Raw genomic sequence first — 18,850 nt, forward strand, 5'->3', positions numbered from 1 at the left:
GCGATGTGGTTTCTAGAGGCATCACTAAAGCCTTCTGGCTGATGCAGTACAAATATTTAAATCTTAAGCTGATGGATACTCACTTGCCTCCCCTGGCACCTAGGTTTCTGGGCAACAAAAGTGAACTCAAATAAGGGTGAGGAAAATGATGGGGCCAAAATTTCTGGTCCTGAGTGGGGTACTGCAGAGAAGTGTGCTTTTGCCAATCATATTTAACTTTTACATGAAAAATTTTCAGCTCTGTTTCTTAGACGCCATCAGATGATTTTTTTATGATCACGTTAAATGATAACGCACCCTCACAATAGGGGCAATACATGCTGACTCTGACAGAGCCACAGTTATGACAGGGTCAGTGAATATGAAAAATGTTGGAAGATAGCCGTCAGCCAGGAACAGCTCTAACTATTTCTAATCTCAGCAGGAAATGTTGGAAGATGGCTATAACTCAGGAGCAATTTCAACTACCTCTTGTTTTGGCAGTTGAACCTGCTGAAGTTGCGGTGAACAACAAACAGAGCTATTCACTTTAGGAAGAGCAGAAGTGTCATGGGAGTCACATCCACCTTTTTGGATCCAAAGAACGTATTTTCAGTTGCATTGAGGAAGCAGAGTCCACCTTAAATAGAATAAAAAGGATCCAAAGTTACATGTAACTGTGCCAGTCACATTCAGCCTTGAAAATTTGGCTTCTGTGTGCTGGTCTGCGAACAGGAAAATTTAGTTTTACAGTAGAAGAGCATAAGAAAAGCTCATAAGGAAATTCCTCTTTGTAATAACACTATGAATGATTGATCAAGAGAGCATCAAGTACGGGATTCACAGACTTGCACGCAAGCCTAGGGATATGGAGGAAAATGACTCCTTGGAAAAGAGGAGAGGACATACTAATGAAAGAAAAAGAGTGCATACTCAGTGGCCCCGGTTAGGCACTGTAGCAGAAAGGGGTTCTCCAGAACTGGTCTGTAGGACCTAAAGGTGACCAATATGAAGTGAGTGGAAATAATCCAAATATATGTGAGTGCTGTGTTAGTATGAATTGAATGCTTATTGTTCTCATCTCGCTGCTTCTTTAAGCTTTCTCTATGGCTTGAAGTCTTTGTGATAAAAGAAATCAGTTTATTTCCCCAGCCACTAGAAAGAGTTGTTTGCAAAACATCAACCAGACAAATTGGCTTGCATCAAATCCCTCTCACCAACCCCACCTCTCTCTCTCTCTCTCTCTCTCTCTCTCTCTCTCTCTCTCTCTCTCTCAAAAGTCAAACATAGGGGTCTACCCCTGCGTCTGTCACCTTGTCTTCTCTCTTTATTCTCACCTACCGTTTTCTCTTCCTCTTACGCTCCAAAATCTACTCATTTTTGTCCCCTCAAAATTAAATTAAATGTCAGATTTGTTTTTTCTGGGACATAACCCTCTTGGTTTAGTTCAGTTGGTTCCCTATGCCAACGAAAATACAGCGATGTTAGGCATTGGCTTAGAAAGAGATATTCATTTGATTAGGGAAATTAAATCAATTGACTTAATTCTCAGTGTTTCATACAGGCTACAATAGTTTTGTAAATGGCCCCACTTCTTAGCTTCTAACCAAAGAATTCCTTTGTTGGACGGGCGTCATTTGATGTACTCACGGGCGTCAATTGATGCACTGATATAATGCTTATATATGCAAGTGGGACCACTGGGATATTTGTATTAATTACAGGGTAAAGGGGTGGATTATCTAGATGTTCAACAGAAACTACAGTTTCGATCCATACATACCGTTGGAGGCTATTGGGCATTTTGTTTTCCTGTAAAAAGTCAGTTTCCTGGTGGTAACAGGTAACTGAGGGAATATTGCTGTAAGGCAGGTCACACAGGAAACTACGCTGGTGGCCAAGTTGGAGGTTATGCTGGTGATTACAGTCTGCTGAGGAGATGGTGCCGCTTGATGGTCTGGCTAGGGTGAAGGAGAGACAATGGAAGGCTTTTCTTTTTGTATACACTACGAATTGATTTGCAGTTATTGAAGAAAAGATCTCAAAATCTTTTCACGAGGCCCAAATGGAATTTTCCTTTTCATTCTTGAGCAATAGTTTTTTCTTTATCGAGAAGTTATGTATCCGAAATTGGGTTGCAGGAGACTCTGGATTTTCGTTGATACCACATGAACATAGTGTGATTTCGGATTCCATTATTTTATCCTTCTCAGTAAGTTATAACACATTTCTAGGTTGAGAAGTAATAACTGTCAAGCATGGCCAATATAGAGTAGGCTAACAATTGAACATCTAACAAAGGGAAACTATTATATCTGTTTAAGCTGATATTTTTACTACCAAAAATTACTAAGGTGTGGTAATCGGAAAAATTTTTGCACCAAAAAGCAAATCACTTTACTATACTGGTGCACAATTGAAATCAAACGTTCGTTATGTTGATTTTTAATATAAATTATTTGGTGTCACAACAACAAAAGTCATCAACATCCATTAAGTTGATGTCACACCAGCATGAAGATATGCAACTTCAATTTTGTCTCCAAAATGCTAAAAGATGTCAGCCCGTGACACAGCTAAACGCCTTCTTAATATTCAATATTAGTTTTGTAAGTTGTTACAAAGAAAAAACTAATAGAAATTTGACGATGATAAAGGAGATAATGTAATTAAGAGCTACAGTATGATACGAAGTTAACTTACACTGAACACATATCAGGCAAACAGTTACGTACACAATCGGGCGTAAATAGACTTGCGGTATATTCAAGTATTTCATGTGAAAAAGATATAATGACGAAAATGTAAAGTTCACTTGCATCGAATGTATAGTACAAGGCTAACACGTATGTGCATAATCAGTTTAAGTGTTTTATCTTTCGGTAAAAAAAAAAGCGTGTGAAAACTTGATGAGGTCTCGTGTGTATGTATGCACTCTGGTGCAGATGCAGTCACACGTTGCAGCATTCATTAACTTCGGTTTTTTTTTATTGTTAAACTCTTGGCAAGCGTGGATCTGACACGTTCAGTTACTTAAGATTAGAATTAATTTTTGATAGAGCAAAAGGTAATAGAAAACAAGACATAGAGAAAGACGTTATATTTTTCAAATGTGACACAGTAATCACCATCCCTACTGTTTTTTTTTTTTTTCTAGTTCATGGAATGCCATTAAATTACAGCAAGACATATTTACACCAGTGTCCTTTTTGCCCCTCGACCTTGAGAATTTTATTTCCTGTAATTCTGTGATGATGACATTTATAGATACAGCATAGCACAGATTAGTTGTCTTTTCAGGTGCTCTCGTGGTTTTTATGTTTTATCAACATAGTATACAACGCTTATTAGTTGTCCATTCAGGAATTTGGCATTCTTTTTGAATAACTGAAGATAAGCGTTGTAGCACGTTATTGTACACCAGTAAGAACATCTTCCCACTGCTGAAAATAGGATAGCTCACGATATACCTGTGACGTTAGGTTACTGAATTAATCATCAAGCCGCCAACCTTTTAAATTCCCCTGTTTTCCCACGAATGGGGTGGAGAAATGTCTAGCGGTCTTTATTACAAACACTTTGGACTTTACGAAGCTCGCCTTTCAAATAACTGCGTGATTTTCATGTCACAATAATCTGGTTATATGCAAAGTCACAACAACAGCATTTATATTGTTTTAGAAATAACAATAATTTAGCCACGACTTAAGTTGGATTATTTTGCATTTAGTCCCTTAGCATGGACGTATGTTGTTAGCGGGTTCTGGTCGAACAGCACACTCTTACATTTGCTCCAAGACTGAAACGATAAAAAGGAATAAAACATTAAAAAGTAAACTAGGAAAAAGAGCTGTTAATTTCGACGTAGTTATTTTGAAACACGTTTTGCAACAAGAACCTGTTTCAAGGGTGAATTCACGAGGCGTTTGATATTTGAAATTTAAAAATAAATTGAAATATGGGAAGAGGAGTTTGCTTTCTTATCTAGAGTCTGTCGGTTTTCGAAAAATTATTTCACGTGCATACAAGTAGAGGGAAATAAGTAACAATGGTAAGACCTGAAGTGACATCCGATCTCAAACTGTGTTCGAAATGTAAATTCGTTTATGGTAAAAGTAGTCTCCCCGACAGGGAGATTGAAAGATTCTGCACATATGCGCATGGTCATATAATAATAATAATAATAATAATAATAATAATAATAATAATAATAATAATAATAATAATAATAATAATAATAATAATAACCAGCTGAATTTTCCAGAAAAACGTGATCATGAAATCTAACCCAAACTGGAAACGCAACAACACACAAAGGAAACTCCTAAGAGATAAAAAAAAAAGATATTCTAAAGGAATAGCTTACCTTGCCCTTCCGCACCCAAATCTTGATACAAAGTCAGGGAAGGGAACTGTGTTGATATGAGGCATCATTTCTTCGATGCAGTCTTTAAACTCGACACAATATCCGAAGCTCGTTCCGGGAGTGGAACATCGTTCTGCAAGAGGGAAACCTCACATGAAGCATCACTGGCCTATCTTACAGCTGAACTTTAAAAAAAAAAAATATTCCTTTCAAAGATGCTTTTGTCACATGTATAAGGGATTATTCATTTTCGTCAAGTAACGTTCTTCGCTGAATATGAGGCACATTATTAGCTTTTAAGTATGTATTGCATTACTGTATCTTTTATTCTTTTAAAACTCAATGACAAGAAGGTCCCAAACACGAGATAAATACTCCAAAATGGATGAATTAGATCAACCGACAATGTAAATATTTAAGATGAATAAATTATAAATACATACGTACACACACACACACACACACACTTATATATACAGTATATATATGTGTGTGTATGTCCTGTATATATGAAGGGGAAGGAGAGAGCCAAGGAGAGGGAGGGAAGCAAGAGGGGGAATCGAAGGGTGTTGTGTGGGGACATTTGAAAACTTACTCCAGTTATATCATGTCCAATGGCTAACTCCGCGACAAGAATCAATCCGCCCTTTTAGCATCCTCTTGGTGGAATAAAGATAAGTTCCAAGGTCGCATCTTGCTTCCACTAAGAGGTTGCTAAAATATACGTTCCTTGGTGGCATATAATTGTACTTGCTCAAGATGTAATCTTTGAACTCATCTTGGTTCCACCAAGAGGATGCTAAAAGTGCTGATGATTCCCATCGCGGAGTTAGCATTTTTTCCAGAGCCGAGCATATGCAAAAAAAGAAAATGCTGACTCCACGATGGGAATTAAACCGCACTTTTAGCATTCTCTTCTTGAAACCAACATAAGTCCAAAGATTATTTTTTTTTTCAAAGAGCCGAGAATATGCATCCTGTAACGGGGCGGGGTGGGGGGTAATGCCGTCATTGCACCCCATGCGGTGCACTGTAGGCATTACATGAGGTTCTTTGCAGCGTCCCTTCGGCTCGTAGTCGCAACCCCTGTATTCCTTTTACTGTACCTCTGTTCATAATCTCTTTCTTCCATCTTACTTTCCACCCTCTCCAACAGCTAATCCATGGTGCAACTGCGAGGTTTTCCTCGTTACACCTTTCAAACCTTTTTACTGCCAATTTCCGTTTCAGTGCTGAATGATCTCATAGGTCACAATGCCAGGCCTTTGGCCTAAATTTTGTATTCTGTTCCAATCTATTCTATTCTATTCTCACGAGCATATGCATATTTTCCAGCGAGAGGACATTTAAAAGGTATTAACGGCTAGATAAACGAAGACAAAAGAGGTCATAGAAACCTTTGTTGATGATTTCCTAAGGATTTGAGCAGGAATACGATTTGTAATGGTTATTTTAAAAGCGTTCAAAGTTACCGTATTGTCAGGAAATTTTGGAAATGCATAGGATTCGAGAAGGGGAAATAATAAGGCCACTAACACTGAAATCCTGGGATGGGACCTATATGATTGATATTTGACAGCCGTGCAATCCTGAGAATTAAGTGAAATACGATAACCGAAGAAGTTGCCTTTTAGTCCGGGAGCTAGCAAGGAGTTATAACACATCTCGAGTACAAAAGGCTTGAATGTCATAATCGTTAGTATATCCCTAGGAGGCACCAGTATGGCGATTCTTCAGTTCTGAATTTGGTGCGTTATATAGGGGGCGCTTCTTGAGCGCCCCCAAAATGAGCTTTGAATCACATTCTGGAGTACATTGACCAGACTGGTGTCAAAAGTTACGGTTTGGAAGCCTGATTACAAATGAAGTGTTCTTAAATACCAAATTTGGTGCAAAACCCATTTAAGAATGGCCTAAGATGGCGCTATTGTGAAGTTTATATCACATGTTGAGTACATGGCTCAAACTTGGTAGTATTATCCACTAGAACCTACAGATCAAGAATTGATAATTCTTAAGTGATGAATTTGGTGCAAACCTTGTTTAAGAACGCCCTAAAGGCGACGCTTCGTATGACTAATCTATGTCACGTCTTAAGTACATGAATGAAACTTGGTGGACCGTGGAACCATACTTTGGACCTTACTGATCAAGAAAAGGTAGTTCTTAAATGATAATATTTGTGCAAAACTCATTTATTAAATTGACAATATATTCCGTCCCTACATTAAAACATCAAAACTAATCAGATATGAAGTATTACAAAATTTAACAGTATTAGAAAATTTAGTCTCCAGCATATCTTCGTGAAAGATATCTTCTGCTGGGCATAGCTAACTAATGGTTGTGGATAATATACATAAAATAAATTCTGCAAAGTACGTATGTCATAATTTGTGCTGATATGGTGATGAGTACTGTGTGTATGTAGCCTAATGAATATTTTCTGATCCTTCTTAGTTCGAGTCTAGTCATCCTCATCAGAACCATTCTCTTCATCAGATGATGCAACCTGCATATCAGCTTCTGCCTCTTCCTCTATTTCTTGAAGTTCCGATTCTTCCGGGACAAGACTTTCTGGGAGCTGCTCTTCATAGAACCAAATGGGTTTGTACTCACCATCTAGTAATTGCCAGCCATTTTCTTCTGTTGGGTGCTGGTCGAGATCTTGTTTGTCTGCAGCCTCCCACATCTTTGCAACGAATGATGCTCGCTTTATGTGGGCATTGACCTCATCCTCACATGGTGCAAGCCCACTGGCATCAATGCCAATCAAGTTGGAAAGCAAATTCTTTCCTCTCTTCGGTCCATAGGTCTTCATGAACTTCTGAAACCTGAGGTCACCAAGGCTTGTAGATTTTTTGCACCATAGATTTCTGCAGTGAATCGGAAGAGGGTTGCTTTGGTTGCATTAGAAACAAGTGCAGGCCATGTCATATCTGTGAAAGCACGCTGGTAGTCAGGTGTTTTTTCAAGCAGCTTGAATGGTCGTACTTTGCCTTTTCTTACGAAGGATGAGGTGTAATCTGATCCAGTAAAGGCGTGAAAAGCAGGCAATGCAGCGCAAAGCCCTGGTCCAAGTTCATGATGAATTGCAGTCAGATTTATGAACCGGCGGTTGTTATTTGCTGCAGTTCCAACATCCATCCGAAGTTTGCCCTGGAACTTGTTGCAATGGCACAGGAGTATCACAGCTATATCTGTATCGGATGCTCTGACTACAATGTTGCTGTTGGCATCGTCATTAAAGAGTGAATGAAGGCAGATTTTTGTGTCAGCCTCCTCATGGTTGTTGTGTAAATCCTGAACAGTTGTTCGTTGTATCATTCTGTCCTGAACTTTGAAGTGGTAGCACTCACCTGGAACATCTAAAATTACTTCATGTTGACCAAGAATGCCTATATAGCAGGGATGCTGCCATTCACTGGCGAGAAACTCTGGTAGCTGTTTTTTGAATGACCTAGACTTGAGAGCATCATTAAGGTCTCTTGGAACTTGTCTCTGCTCAGGCCCAGTGATGACAAAAGTTCTGCCGTCAGCTTTTCTCCTATCTCTTTTAGAGTCCTTTATGGATGGCTGTGGATAGTCATCAAAGATAATGTGGACAGACTTGGCTTGGCTTTGAAGAGTGCATTGTTTGGGATTCTGGAAGACCGAGTTTGAAAGATCATGGTAAACCAACAACCATAAATTGTACATTATAGATGGACAATTCCTTCTGCACAGCATGCCATGAAACCTGCCCCAAACCTTTGGGGAATCCCAGGAGCATTCTTCTTCAGTGCCTTCAAAGCCAAGCCAAGTCTGTCCACATTATCTTTGATGACTATCCACAGCCATCCATAAAGGACTCTGAAAGAGATAGGAGAAAAGCTGACGGCAGAACTTTTGTCATCACTGGGCCTGAGCAGAGACGAGTTCCAAGAGACCTTAATGATGCTCTCAAGTCTAGGTCATTCAAAAAACAGCTACCAGAGTTTCTCGCCAGTGAATGGCAGCATCCCTGCTATATAGGCATTCTTGGTCAACATGAAGTAATTTTAGATGTTCCAGGTGAGTGCTACCACTTCAAAGTTCAGGACAGAATGATACAACGAACAACTGTTCAGGATTTACACAACAACCATGAGGAGGCTGACACAAAAATCTGCCTTCATTCACTCTTCAATGACGATGCCAACAGCAACATTGTAGTCAGAGCATCTGATACAGATATAGCTGTGATACTCCTGTGCCATTGCAACAAGTTCCAGGGCAAACTTCGGATGGATGTTGGAACTGCAGCAAATAACAACCGCCGGTTCATAAATCTGACTGCAATTCATCATGAACTTGGACCAGGGCTTTGCGCTGCATTGCCTGCTTTTTCACGCCTTTACTGGATCAGATTACACCTCATCCTTCGTAAGAAAAGGCAAAGTACGACCATTCAAGCTGCTTGAAAAAACACCTGACTACCAGCGTGCTTTCACAGATATGACATGGCCTGCACTTGTTTCTAATGCAACCAAAGCAACCCTCTTCCGATTCACTGCAGAAATCTATGGTGCAAAAAATCTACAAGCCTTGGTGACCTCAGGTTTCAGAAGTTCATGAAGACCTATGGACCGAAGAGAGGAAAGAATTTGCTTTCCAACTTGATTGGCATTGATGCCAGTGGGCTTGCACCATGTGAGGATGAGGTCAATGCCCACATAAAGCGAGCATCATTCGTTGCAAAGATGTGGAGGCTGCAGACAAACAAGATCTCGACCAGCACCCAACAGAAGAAAATGGCTGGCAATTACTAGATGGTGAGTACAAACCCATTTGGTTCTATGAAGAGCAGCTCCCAGAAAGTCTTGTCCCGGAAGAATCGGAACTTCAAGAAATAGAGGAAGAGGCAGAAGCTGATATGCAGGTTGCATCATCTGATGAAGAGAATGGTTCTGATGAGGATGACTAGACTCGAACTAAGAAGGATCAGAAAATATTCATTAGGCTACATACACACAGTACTCATCACCATATCAGCACAAATTATGACATACGTACTTTGCAGAATTTATTTTATGTATATTATCCACAACCATTAGTTAGCTATGCCCAGCAGAAGATATCTTTCACGAAGATATGCTGGAGACTAAATTTTCTAATACTGTTAAATTTTGTAATACTTCATATCTGATTAGTTTTGATGTTTTAATGTAGGGACGGAATATATTGTCAATTTAATAAATGAGTTTTGCACAAATATTATCATTTAAGAACTACCTTTTCTTGATCAGTAAGGTCCAAAGTATGGTTCCACGGTCCACCAAGTTTCATTCATGTACTTAAGACGTGACATAGATTAGTCATACGAAGCGTCGCCTTTAGGGCGTTCTTAAACAAGGTTTGCACCAAATTCATCACTTAAGAATTATCAATTCTTGATCTGTAGGTTCTAGTGGATAATACTACCAAGTTTGAGCCATGTACTCAACATGTGATATAAACTTCACAATAGCGCCATCTTAGGCCATTCTTAAATGGGTTTTGCACCAAATTTGGTATTTAAGAACACTTCATTTGTAATCAGGCTTCCAAACCGTAACTTTTGACACCAGTCTGGTCAATGTACTCAGAATGTGATTCAAAGCTCATTTTGGGGGCGTTCAAGAAGCGCCCCTATATAACGCACCAAATTCAGAACTGAAGAATCGCCATACTGGTGCCTCCTAGGGATATACTAACGATTATGACATTCAAGCCTTTTGTACTCGAGATGTGTTATAACTCCTTGCTAGCTCCCGGAATATTTGGTGTGCAGGGCGAGGGAAGATTTACGGTTAGGAGAAAAAGGGAAAAGTTTCTTTACACAAGTTGTCGAGGATTTTACCGGTACAACACCAAAATTATATCATATAGGGAGGCTACTTCAAAATATTTTTCTTTATTGCAAAGGGAACATTTATTACTGGAATATTCGTTGTAGACTTATTTGCAACTGGAATCAAAAGTGGTTGAGTATGTTATCAGGAAAGTCGTGACATCAGTAATATTTCTGCCTAGGCTTTACAGCCAAGGAGAAGTTAAATTGAAATTTAGTGGGAGACTAAGTTTTAGGAAGAGAATATATTGGAAATTTTGTCGGCTGGATGAGCAGTTTGGAGTGTGAGGTAGGGGTGTCTTTTCAAGAAAGCATCATTCAGGCAGGTCTTCATCATCATTGTGTAAAGTTATCACACAAGTCAAAATGTTATTGGGTAAAAAACTGAGGTTTCAATAAAAAAATAAAAAATAGGAGGGTGGTACTTTGCCAAGGATACAATATATTCTTGGAAGGTACCACGACCATTTAAGTAAACAATGTAAAAATTTGGTAACACATTATGTGCCATACCAAATTTTTTCTTACATTACTTAAATTTCACTGTACAGTAATTTTCTGTTAATCTGTTAACTCGTCCTGATAATTACCCGAATTGTTTACTTTTTGTGACGCAGGAAATGCGTACTTGGTCGTAGAGGCAGACAAATTCTACATTTGGTTGTCATATTTTACTGTTATTACTTTAATCATGGACTCGAAAATCGTCCATAGATTAAGAGACACCAAAATTGACAGTTACTGCTCAAACTCAAAAAGTTCAAGGGGTTTTAAAGATTCGACCTGGAGATCTGACGCACTGTTGCAGAGCCAGTGACTGGCAGCGAGTGCTGAAGAAGCTGACACACTGAAACGTAATTTACTGTATTCTGAATCACTTCCAGTTTGACCCATTGCAGTTTAACTTCCAGTTACGAACTTAGTCTTTTTTTCTTTAATACAATGCCAAAGAAACAGCTAGCCTAATGACCATTTCTAGTCCAGGCATGCAAGGCAATAGAAATGATTGTACCTGTATTAGTGTCCGTGAAGAGTTCCTTGCAGCACACTTGGTCACTGCTAGCACATTGGCCTCCGTTCTCTGGACTGGGAAATAAATAAATGCTGTCAGCCTTAAAAACGATTTCGTTGTTTGGTTAAATACAATAGCTCCTTACGAAAACATTTCGATATTAACTCGTATTTTCCAAGTTATAGAATTAATGATATAAAAAAAATGTATCCACATTGAATTTGAGATTTATGTACCTTGCGTGTCTGTAGCTCAGTAATTGTGTGGTGAAGAAGATACCCAATATTTACCCGAAAAAGTCTGACGCTCGACACAAGAAGAAGGGGACACAGGTGCAGGCTCCAGAGGTAGTGTCGGATGCAGGAGGTTCGGTGCTGTCGACCTCACTTCGGATCACCACTGACTTTGAGTAGTGAACCAGAATTAATCCGGGTAGCAGTAGCCGAAGTAACATTCTGCAATAAAAAAGAAAATTATATAAACTGAACAGTCAAAATGTAAAATTCTTTTGAAATGATTGGTCCGAATAAATAAATAACTGGCTCTTCATGTTCCATACCTGCATCGTTATCTTCTCGAAAGTAGCCTACGACTTTTAGCGTCTGGTTTCTTAAGAATCTTATTTTTAAAAATTATACGTTTATTCGGCGGTGGTTTCCTTCGAAGTACTTTTATACTCTTTACAAATGACTGATGGGGGTGTGAATCGATTCTGTAAGGTAAATCGTGAATTCTTCTTTACCACGAATTCCATTTGACTGGTTGATCGACTTTTGCCCAAAGGAATATCGGCAAAACTACCTTGTGTATGGTTAAGTACTTATTTCAAAGTAGAAAGTGTAATAGCCTGATTGTATCACCTCTTACTAGTGAGTAATTTTCTTCAGTTCCAACGATCTCTAAAAACTTATGAAAAGCTGGTCGCTCCTTTGCCATCCGAATAGTACGATAGCTGTTTCTCCTGAATAAGTTACGCTTTTTGGAATCTTTATATCCTGTAAATAATCCTTTTCAGTGCTTTTTTTTATATTTATCCCCATCACTAAGGCTTTCTAATAATATTTATATACAAAGGCCTTACAGATTTGAAACCTGTGACTACAGGAATAGCCTTATGGATCAATGACATCCAGCGTCGGTTTTTCAAAAAGTTTGTAAATGAAATTCCCAAGAATTGTCCCTATAAATCGAAAGTTGTGTTCAAACAGAGGCATACTCGGTGTGTGCGCGCGTAAGTGAGATATGTCATGTTAGACCGGAAGCAATTATCAGCTTGAAGTTCAGATGGAAAGAGAAAACGGTTAAGAAGAGAAAAGTGGGGCAATGTCACATAGTTTTTTATTTGATTATTTTTTCGTTATGTGGCAACTTGAGACCTTAGTTATATATCATAGATCTTATTACGTCCGTTGCTTGTAAAAATGAAAATGATTGATACTCCGGGCACATTTTATGTTAAAAAAGTTTACTGTGATAAATTGTTTCTGTACAAAGGCTCCGAAACTTGCGTTCTTTATTTTACCCATATTTGCCTATCAATTTTCATCATCAATGACTGTAAAGTAAGAAAAGAAACAAACGCGTCACCCAGGAAGGTAGACAACTTCCCGTGGCTTTCAGACGGATGATGTAGTAACGTATGATTCCACCCAGTTTAGATTTTCATTAATTATTTATTTCACATTTATTTACCTCTCTTTTCTTCACCGTTTTCGCTAATTTGTCACATGAACACTAATTTGTGTAAGCTTGCCCAGTAAGTTGACTTTTTTTTATATATATAAATTTTCAGCACATTATCACTTGTTGGCATCTATTTTCCTCTTGGATTATTCATTACTGGGGTATCCTGTTTTATCAGTAATGATAAATATGTCAAAGAGCCTTGAATATATTATTGTTATTATTATTCATAGTAATAGTAATAGTAGCAGTAGTGAAAGTAGGATTAATTATTGAATAAGATATCTATAAGTAGAGCGGTGGAACTCTTCCTTGAATGAGTAAGGTAGGCAGAAATATGTATATATATAATATATATATATATATATATATATATATATATATATATATATATATATATATATATATATATATATGAGTAAGGCAGGCAGAAATATGTATATATATACATATATGTATGTATATATATGTATATATATATATATATATATATATATATATATATATATATATAGAGGTAGAATATATATATCTTTCCTCCAAGATATATATATATTTATATATATATATATATATATATATATATATATATATATATATATATATATATATATATATTATCATGCTTGCCATTTGCGTTAGGAGGTCTTTTTTTCTCTCTCATAAACTTTACATGGGCAACGAAGGGCATTTACTCTATGAGATGTAGAGGATAATGGATAACATCATCATGATGCCCTTCAACTCCGCGTGCGCAAATGGCCTCTGTGAAATTCCTCCGCGCGTGTCTTTCTTGTGCTCTTTCCATCACAAACCTCCACTTTCTCCTCTCAGCTATTATCCAAGTGGATCCGGGTCTTCTAACTCTTCTGGTGCCCACAGAAGCCCAGCTGACACTATCGTGTACATGTACAATTCTCCCAAGTGTTATGCAAAAGTCTCGTCCAAGCCACTTCCATCTCTCTTTCATCATCATCTCATCTCCTTACGAAACTCCCATAATTTCCTTGAGGAATTTATTTCTAACTATCCTAGCAAGTGACTCCTATTAATCATGAAGCTTTATTTTCAAAATGACAAAGCCTTTTCGTTAGTTCCAGCGTCATACCATGTTTTATGACCATATAGCGATATTTGTATATGTTATATTTGTATTGGATCCCACCTCTCTGATATATAATGCATTTTATTAAGCAGACCTTATAAATTTTGTGATTTTTCTCTTAAATCTCCGGCTACTTTTTTTCACGATAAAGTCTACGAGAGGGGCAAACAGCAAATGTGAAATACTATTGCTTTGTAGGGCCCCACTATTCACTGCAAATTTATTAGACAAGACCCCATCCAGTCAACATTAACTTTGCATGTACTTCGTTCATGGATAATTTCAATTACACTGTCAAATGTTTTCTCGTAATGAACGAAAGCCAACGGCTAGGGTTTTATAATTCCAAAATATGTCTTCACGCATATTTTAGTAATAAAACTAGTTCGTTCATCTCTAAGCTTTTTCTCAGTTCCTTTTCTCAGCGTATTTAGAGTGAGTGCTCTGAATATTTTCAGTAGAAACGACGTTACCTCTCTATTCACCACATTCAGTCAGGTCACCTCTCTTGGATTCTTTAGCTAGTAAGTCCAGTTCCCCAATTATCAGGCTTTGTGTCTTCAGTCCATATTTTGCAAAAGTCAGTTGGTAAAACAGGTGTCATTTCAGGTTGAGGATAGCGTTCACAAGTCGTTTTTAGTAGTTTAAATTTCTTGGTTGGAAAAAGTAAGCTGACTGATATAAGGGATGCTGTACACTCAAGCTAGAGAGAGAGAGAGAGAGAGAGAGAGAGAGAGAGAGAGAGAGAGAGAGAGAGAGAGAGCATCCTATCTTGCTACTGTATACAACTGGGCAGCTCGAAGGTTGGAGTTAAAGTTCAGTGATTCGACCATTCCCGATTTGCGAGAGCATATCTATATCTATCTATCTATCTATCTATCTATCTATCTATCTATCTATCTATATATATATATATATATATATATATATATATATATATATATATATAAATTATATTTATATACACATTTATATACATACATACATTTACATATATATAAATAACATCGAAAACCACATGAGCTGGCGGTAATTATTTCAGATCCAGTGCCTACCACGCGCAAAGCATTCATGAACCGAACAAAGCAAAATGAATATAAAGACCCAATAGGAAAAGGTAACCTTCCGCGATGCAACAAACAACAACGTTCTCACACAATGCCGGAACATTTTGAAGCTCACTGAGTACATTTCACATTCTCTTCAAATGCTGGGTTTATGATTTGCTCTGTAGACTGGTTTTTATCATTTACCTTCTTCTGAGATGCTGAATTGATTATATCAAGTCACGATAAGTAGCAGTACCTTTTCCACCAACAGATCTTCACCAAGTGACTTGCACAAACAACGTTTAGTCACTACACCACACCACTAGACTAGACCGCTGAACACCGTAACATACTTGAGCTCGAAGGGATTCCCCGCGGAATTCAGGGTTGCCAACACCACCAGGTTACTTACTACATCTTACTGGACAATTTCACGCCTATAGTATTTTAAACCCTAGCTGTCTTCAACGATAAGCAAGGAAGCTCTTTCGAACTTCATTAAAAGGCATCGTATTATAAGGGCGCACTATCTGAACTTTTTTCCTTTCTATAGTTTGTAAGGTTTTGGCATTGTCAATGAAATTTGACCACAGGAAAAATCCTCGGAAAGTGGGATTATAATAGTAAGGATTTTTTGTTGTTGTTGGTATTGTTTGTTTTTCACACAGTTTTAATGCTTTGGTGCCTTCTAGGTGCTGCATTTTGTATAAGCGTATATTCATACATTATGCATATAAAGACGATGGCTACTAGAGCATTCCATGATCTCTCTCTCTCTCTCTCTCTCTCTCTCTCTCTCTCTCTCTCTCTCGTAAAAGAAGCAGTCTTTTACAGGCGTCGTAGTATACACTCATACAAAATAAAAAAGGGTGTAACTGACTTCCATACACAATAGACAATCCATCGAAGATCACATTACTGACAGTAGTTGGGATAAGAAGTAGAGGTGTGCGAAATTGCCTTCATGGTTGGGGAAATCATAATGACTTTATTCTTGTAACTTTGTTGTCGTATTTAGTAATCTGAATGGCAATATGAATCTAAAATCTCTGGTTTCAGTGACAATTCTGATCATTTTATTATCAGAAATAAGAAACAGGTTAGCAAATGGGTCAACCTGAACACGTAAAAACCCGCCTGGCATCTGTTTCAGTATTTTTTGGATAAACTTGCAACAATAACAAACAACAAGCAAACTCAATATAATCACTACACACACAGACACACACACACACAAAACGTGTGGGTTACAGCGTCAAAAGACACATCCGGAGTGCCGAAGCTGTTTACGTGATAGCCGCCTTTGAGACCGGGTTTGGAAGATATTTTGCTCTCTAGGAAAATCAGTTTGCATTGCAACATCCATCTGAGCTGTAAAATCCAACTAAAATAAGTTGTAGGAGAGTTCGGCGGAGTTTCGATGACGTTATTATTATTCCACGTAAGGCATTCACAATCTTAGGGCGGATGACGAAGGAAGATGTCGCCTTTTCCCGTTTTCAGGAAACATTTATAAGATGAGGTTGTTAGCCTCACGCCACACCCATGGGTGTTCAAAGGGCTTATGTGCCGATGGCGTCTTGTTTTCTGTGTGGTCACTCACCAAGTGCTGACCAGTTCCAACGTTTCTCAGCTTCGCTGATCGAACGACCAGCGGTATAGCGAACTTATTATTATTATCTTTATATAATAGTTACTGTCTTTGAAACCGCGTCAGAACACGAGTTCTTTCAGTGAGCTTTCAGAGAACAAAATGCCAAATATAAAAAAAAGATTGCTGATGTCAGAGAATAACTAATAAATATAGCTAGACATGCATTTCAATATCTACATAATAAAATTGCATTAAAAACTAAAAGTAATATTGTAGGGGCTTTAGGCGAGTCAGAAAACATACCAGGAAGACCGTTACACAGCTTTGTAGGAGAGAGAGAGAGAGAGAGAGAGAGAGAGAGAGAGAGAGAGAGAGAGAGAGAGAGAGAGAGGTATTTTACTGGATAATGGAGGACTTGGTGCCTTCTCAACAGTATGCAGATCTTTGCGTTTTGCATAGCAAGTAGTCCGTAGTCTAATTTAGAAGTAATATAGGAAGTTCACTGCTGATTAGAGTTAAAACAACAAACCTAACTGGAATCAGTGAAATGAAAAGAGTATCTTAAGTAGTCAAGAAAGTAAATGTCTGAGGTGGCCATCAACGACGTAAGTTGATTTGTCCTACTCGCCTACGTTTCAGTTTTTTGTTGTCACTCTCATACTTTGACTTCCGTACAGTATCTTTAAAAGTTAATCATACTCTTGATCAATAGTCATATACAGAGTATCACCGAAAGCATGAAGAACATATCTTAACTGGAAAAAAAGCGTAAACAAGGGGTTGCGGAAATTACCGAGGATGATTTCTTAATCGCATTTCCTAGATGTTTCCTATTACAATTCGATGGAATTTATGTTGGGGAAACCCGTTTTTGAAAGTTTACGGTATTTGGTGGTTCATATTTCTACACAAACCTTCAAGCGGCAGAATATCCGGTTGTTTAATTTCACATAAATATTTCTCGGTAGCTCTGCCATCATGGACTTGCAGGTGTCAGAGTGGCCAACCATTCCGAACTGTTGAATACCCTGCGATACATTAATTCTGCAGACTGTATCACGCTAGCTAATCATTCCAGATTGTTGTTTATCCTACAGTACTTTCATTTTGCAACAACTGCATCAGGCTGGCCAGCCAGTGAAGACATTTTTTTTTTGCGATATTCTCTTTTTGCAAACACTACATCAGGCTGGCCAACCATTCCGGATTGTTGCTCTTCGTGTGATGTTTTCATTCTGTAAAAACGTTGCCTGACTGGCCGCCAATTACACATAATTTTTATTTATTTATTTTCTATCTTTAGAGGGATAAGAAAAGGTCGAATAATTCCACGAAGAGAAATATCGTGAAATTGGAAGGAAAGAATCAATTGTCAACTAGGTTACTAAATATAAATTCCGTTTCCTGCGATGAACCCGAGTTCATTGTTTGACCTAGATATTTTATTAATTTACTCTATTTAATTGATTAAACTATTTTCCGTTGAAAGCAGGAAGTTGTAAACATAAAAATAATATTGGTACATATTACTTTGATGAACCGATGTTTATAATTTGTTTAGTACATTACAGGCAAAGAAAACCTTAGAATTCTCTTTGTATTTTCTGATGAGCATGGATGAGGAGTGGACGGGGAAAATGAACAGAATCGCAAATAATTCACTTTATTCTTTTCTTTCATTCAGAATTTTACAAGTAAATGGATGATACAAAACACATTCATTTTCAGCACATGGATATACATTCCGTCACAGAAAAAGAAAAATGCTCTGGAAGAAAAAGAAAGAGGAATGTTCCAAAATCCAGAGTGATTACGGTAATTCTAAAGCTAATCAAGTCTAGTTTCATTTGAGCAGGTCTCGAATTACAGTGGGATATATGGAATGAAAATTAATATTATATGGTTAAAAACATCACTACAATTATGAGCCCAGAAGGCTGTGATACTAAAATCTACAGTTATTTACAGTAATAACATCTCACAAGTATGATGGCCTGTGTTTTGTTTTTATTAATGTTTTGTGTATGTTTATGTATGTTTACATATAGGTGTTATAAATTTCAGACACGTGCATGGTGTGCATATGTATAGTGTATATTTACGTATAAACACCTGTCATATCCATAACAATAAAGCATACAGTCAAGAATGAAAATTAATATAATATATTCGGACAGAGTTGTGGAAGTTTTCTGCACAGGATTTAATCCA

The 18,850-nt window shown here is 37.7% G+C and overlaps 1 protein-coding gene across 2 annotated transcripts; it reads right to left on the reverse strand.

Moving 5' to 3' along the window:
• Positions 1-3,064: 3,064 nt before the first annotated feature.
• On the reverse strand, positions 3,065-15,421 carry LOC136847450 (uncharacterized). 2 transcript variants are annotated; one of them, XR_010855757.1, is made up of 5 exons: positions 15,250-15,406; positions 11,499-11,663; positions 11,209-11,282; positions 4,346-4,478; positions 3,065-3,778 (listed from the first exon to the last, which is right to left on the reverse strand). XR_010855757.1 is itself a non-coding variant. In XM_067119152.1 (5 exons), the coding sequence occupies exons 2-5, from the start codon at positions 11,660-11,662 to the stop codon at positions 3,733-3,735; spliced, it is 417 nt and encodes a 138-aa protein (XP_066975253.1). In that variant the 5' UTR covers position 11,663; positions 15,302-15,421; the 3' UTR covers positions 3,065-3,732. The 2 variants fall into 2 exon arrangements, 1 of the variants encoding a protein (XP_066975253.1); XM_067119152.1 differs by having other exon boundaries at positions 15,302-15,421.
• Positions 15,422-18,850: the final 3,429 nt, after the last annotated feature.

This window comes from Macrobrachium rosenbergii, chromosome 16 (genome assembly GCF_040412425.1).
Source record: "Macrobrachium rosenbergii isolate ZJJX-2024 chromosome 16, ASM4041242v1, whole genome shotgun sequence".
Taxonomy (NCBI): Eukaryota; Metazoa; Arthropoda; class Malacostraca; order Decapoda; family Palaemonidae; genus Macrobrachium; species Macrobrachium rosenbergii.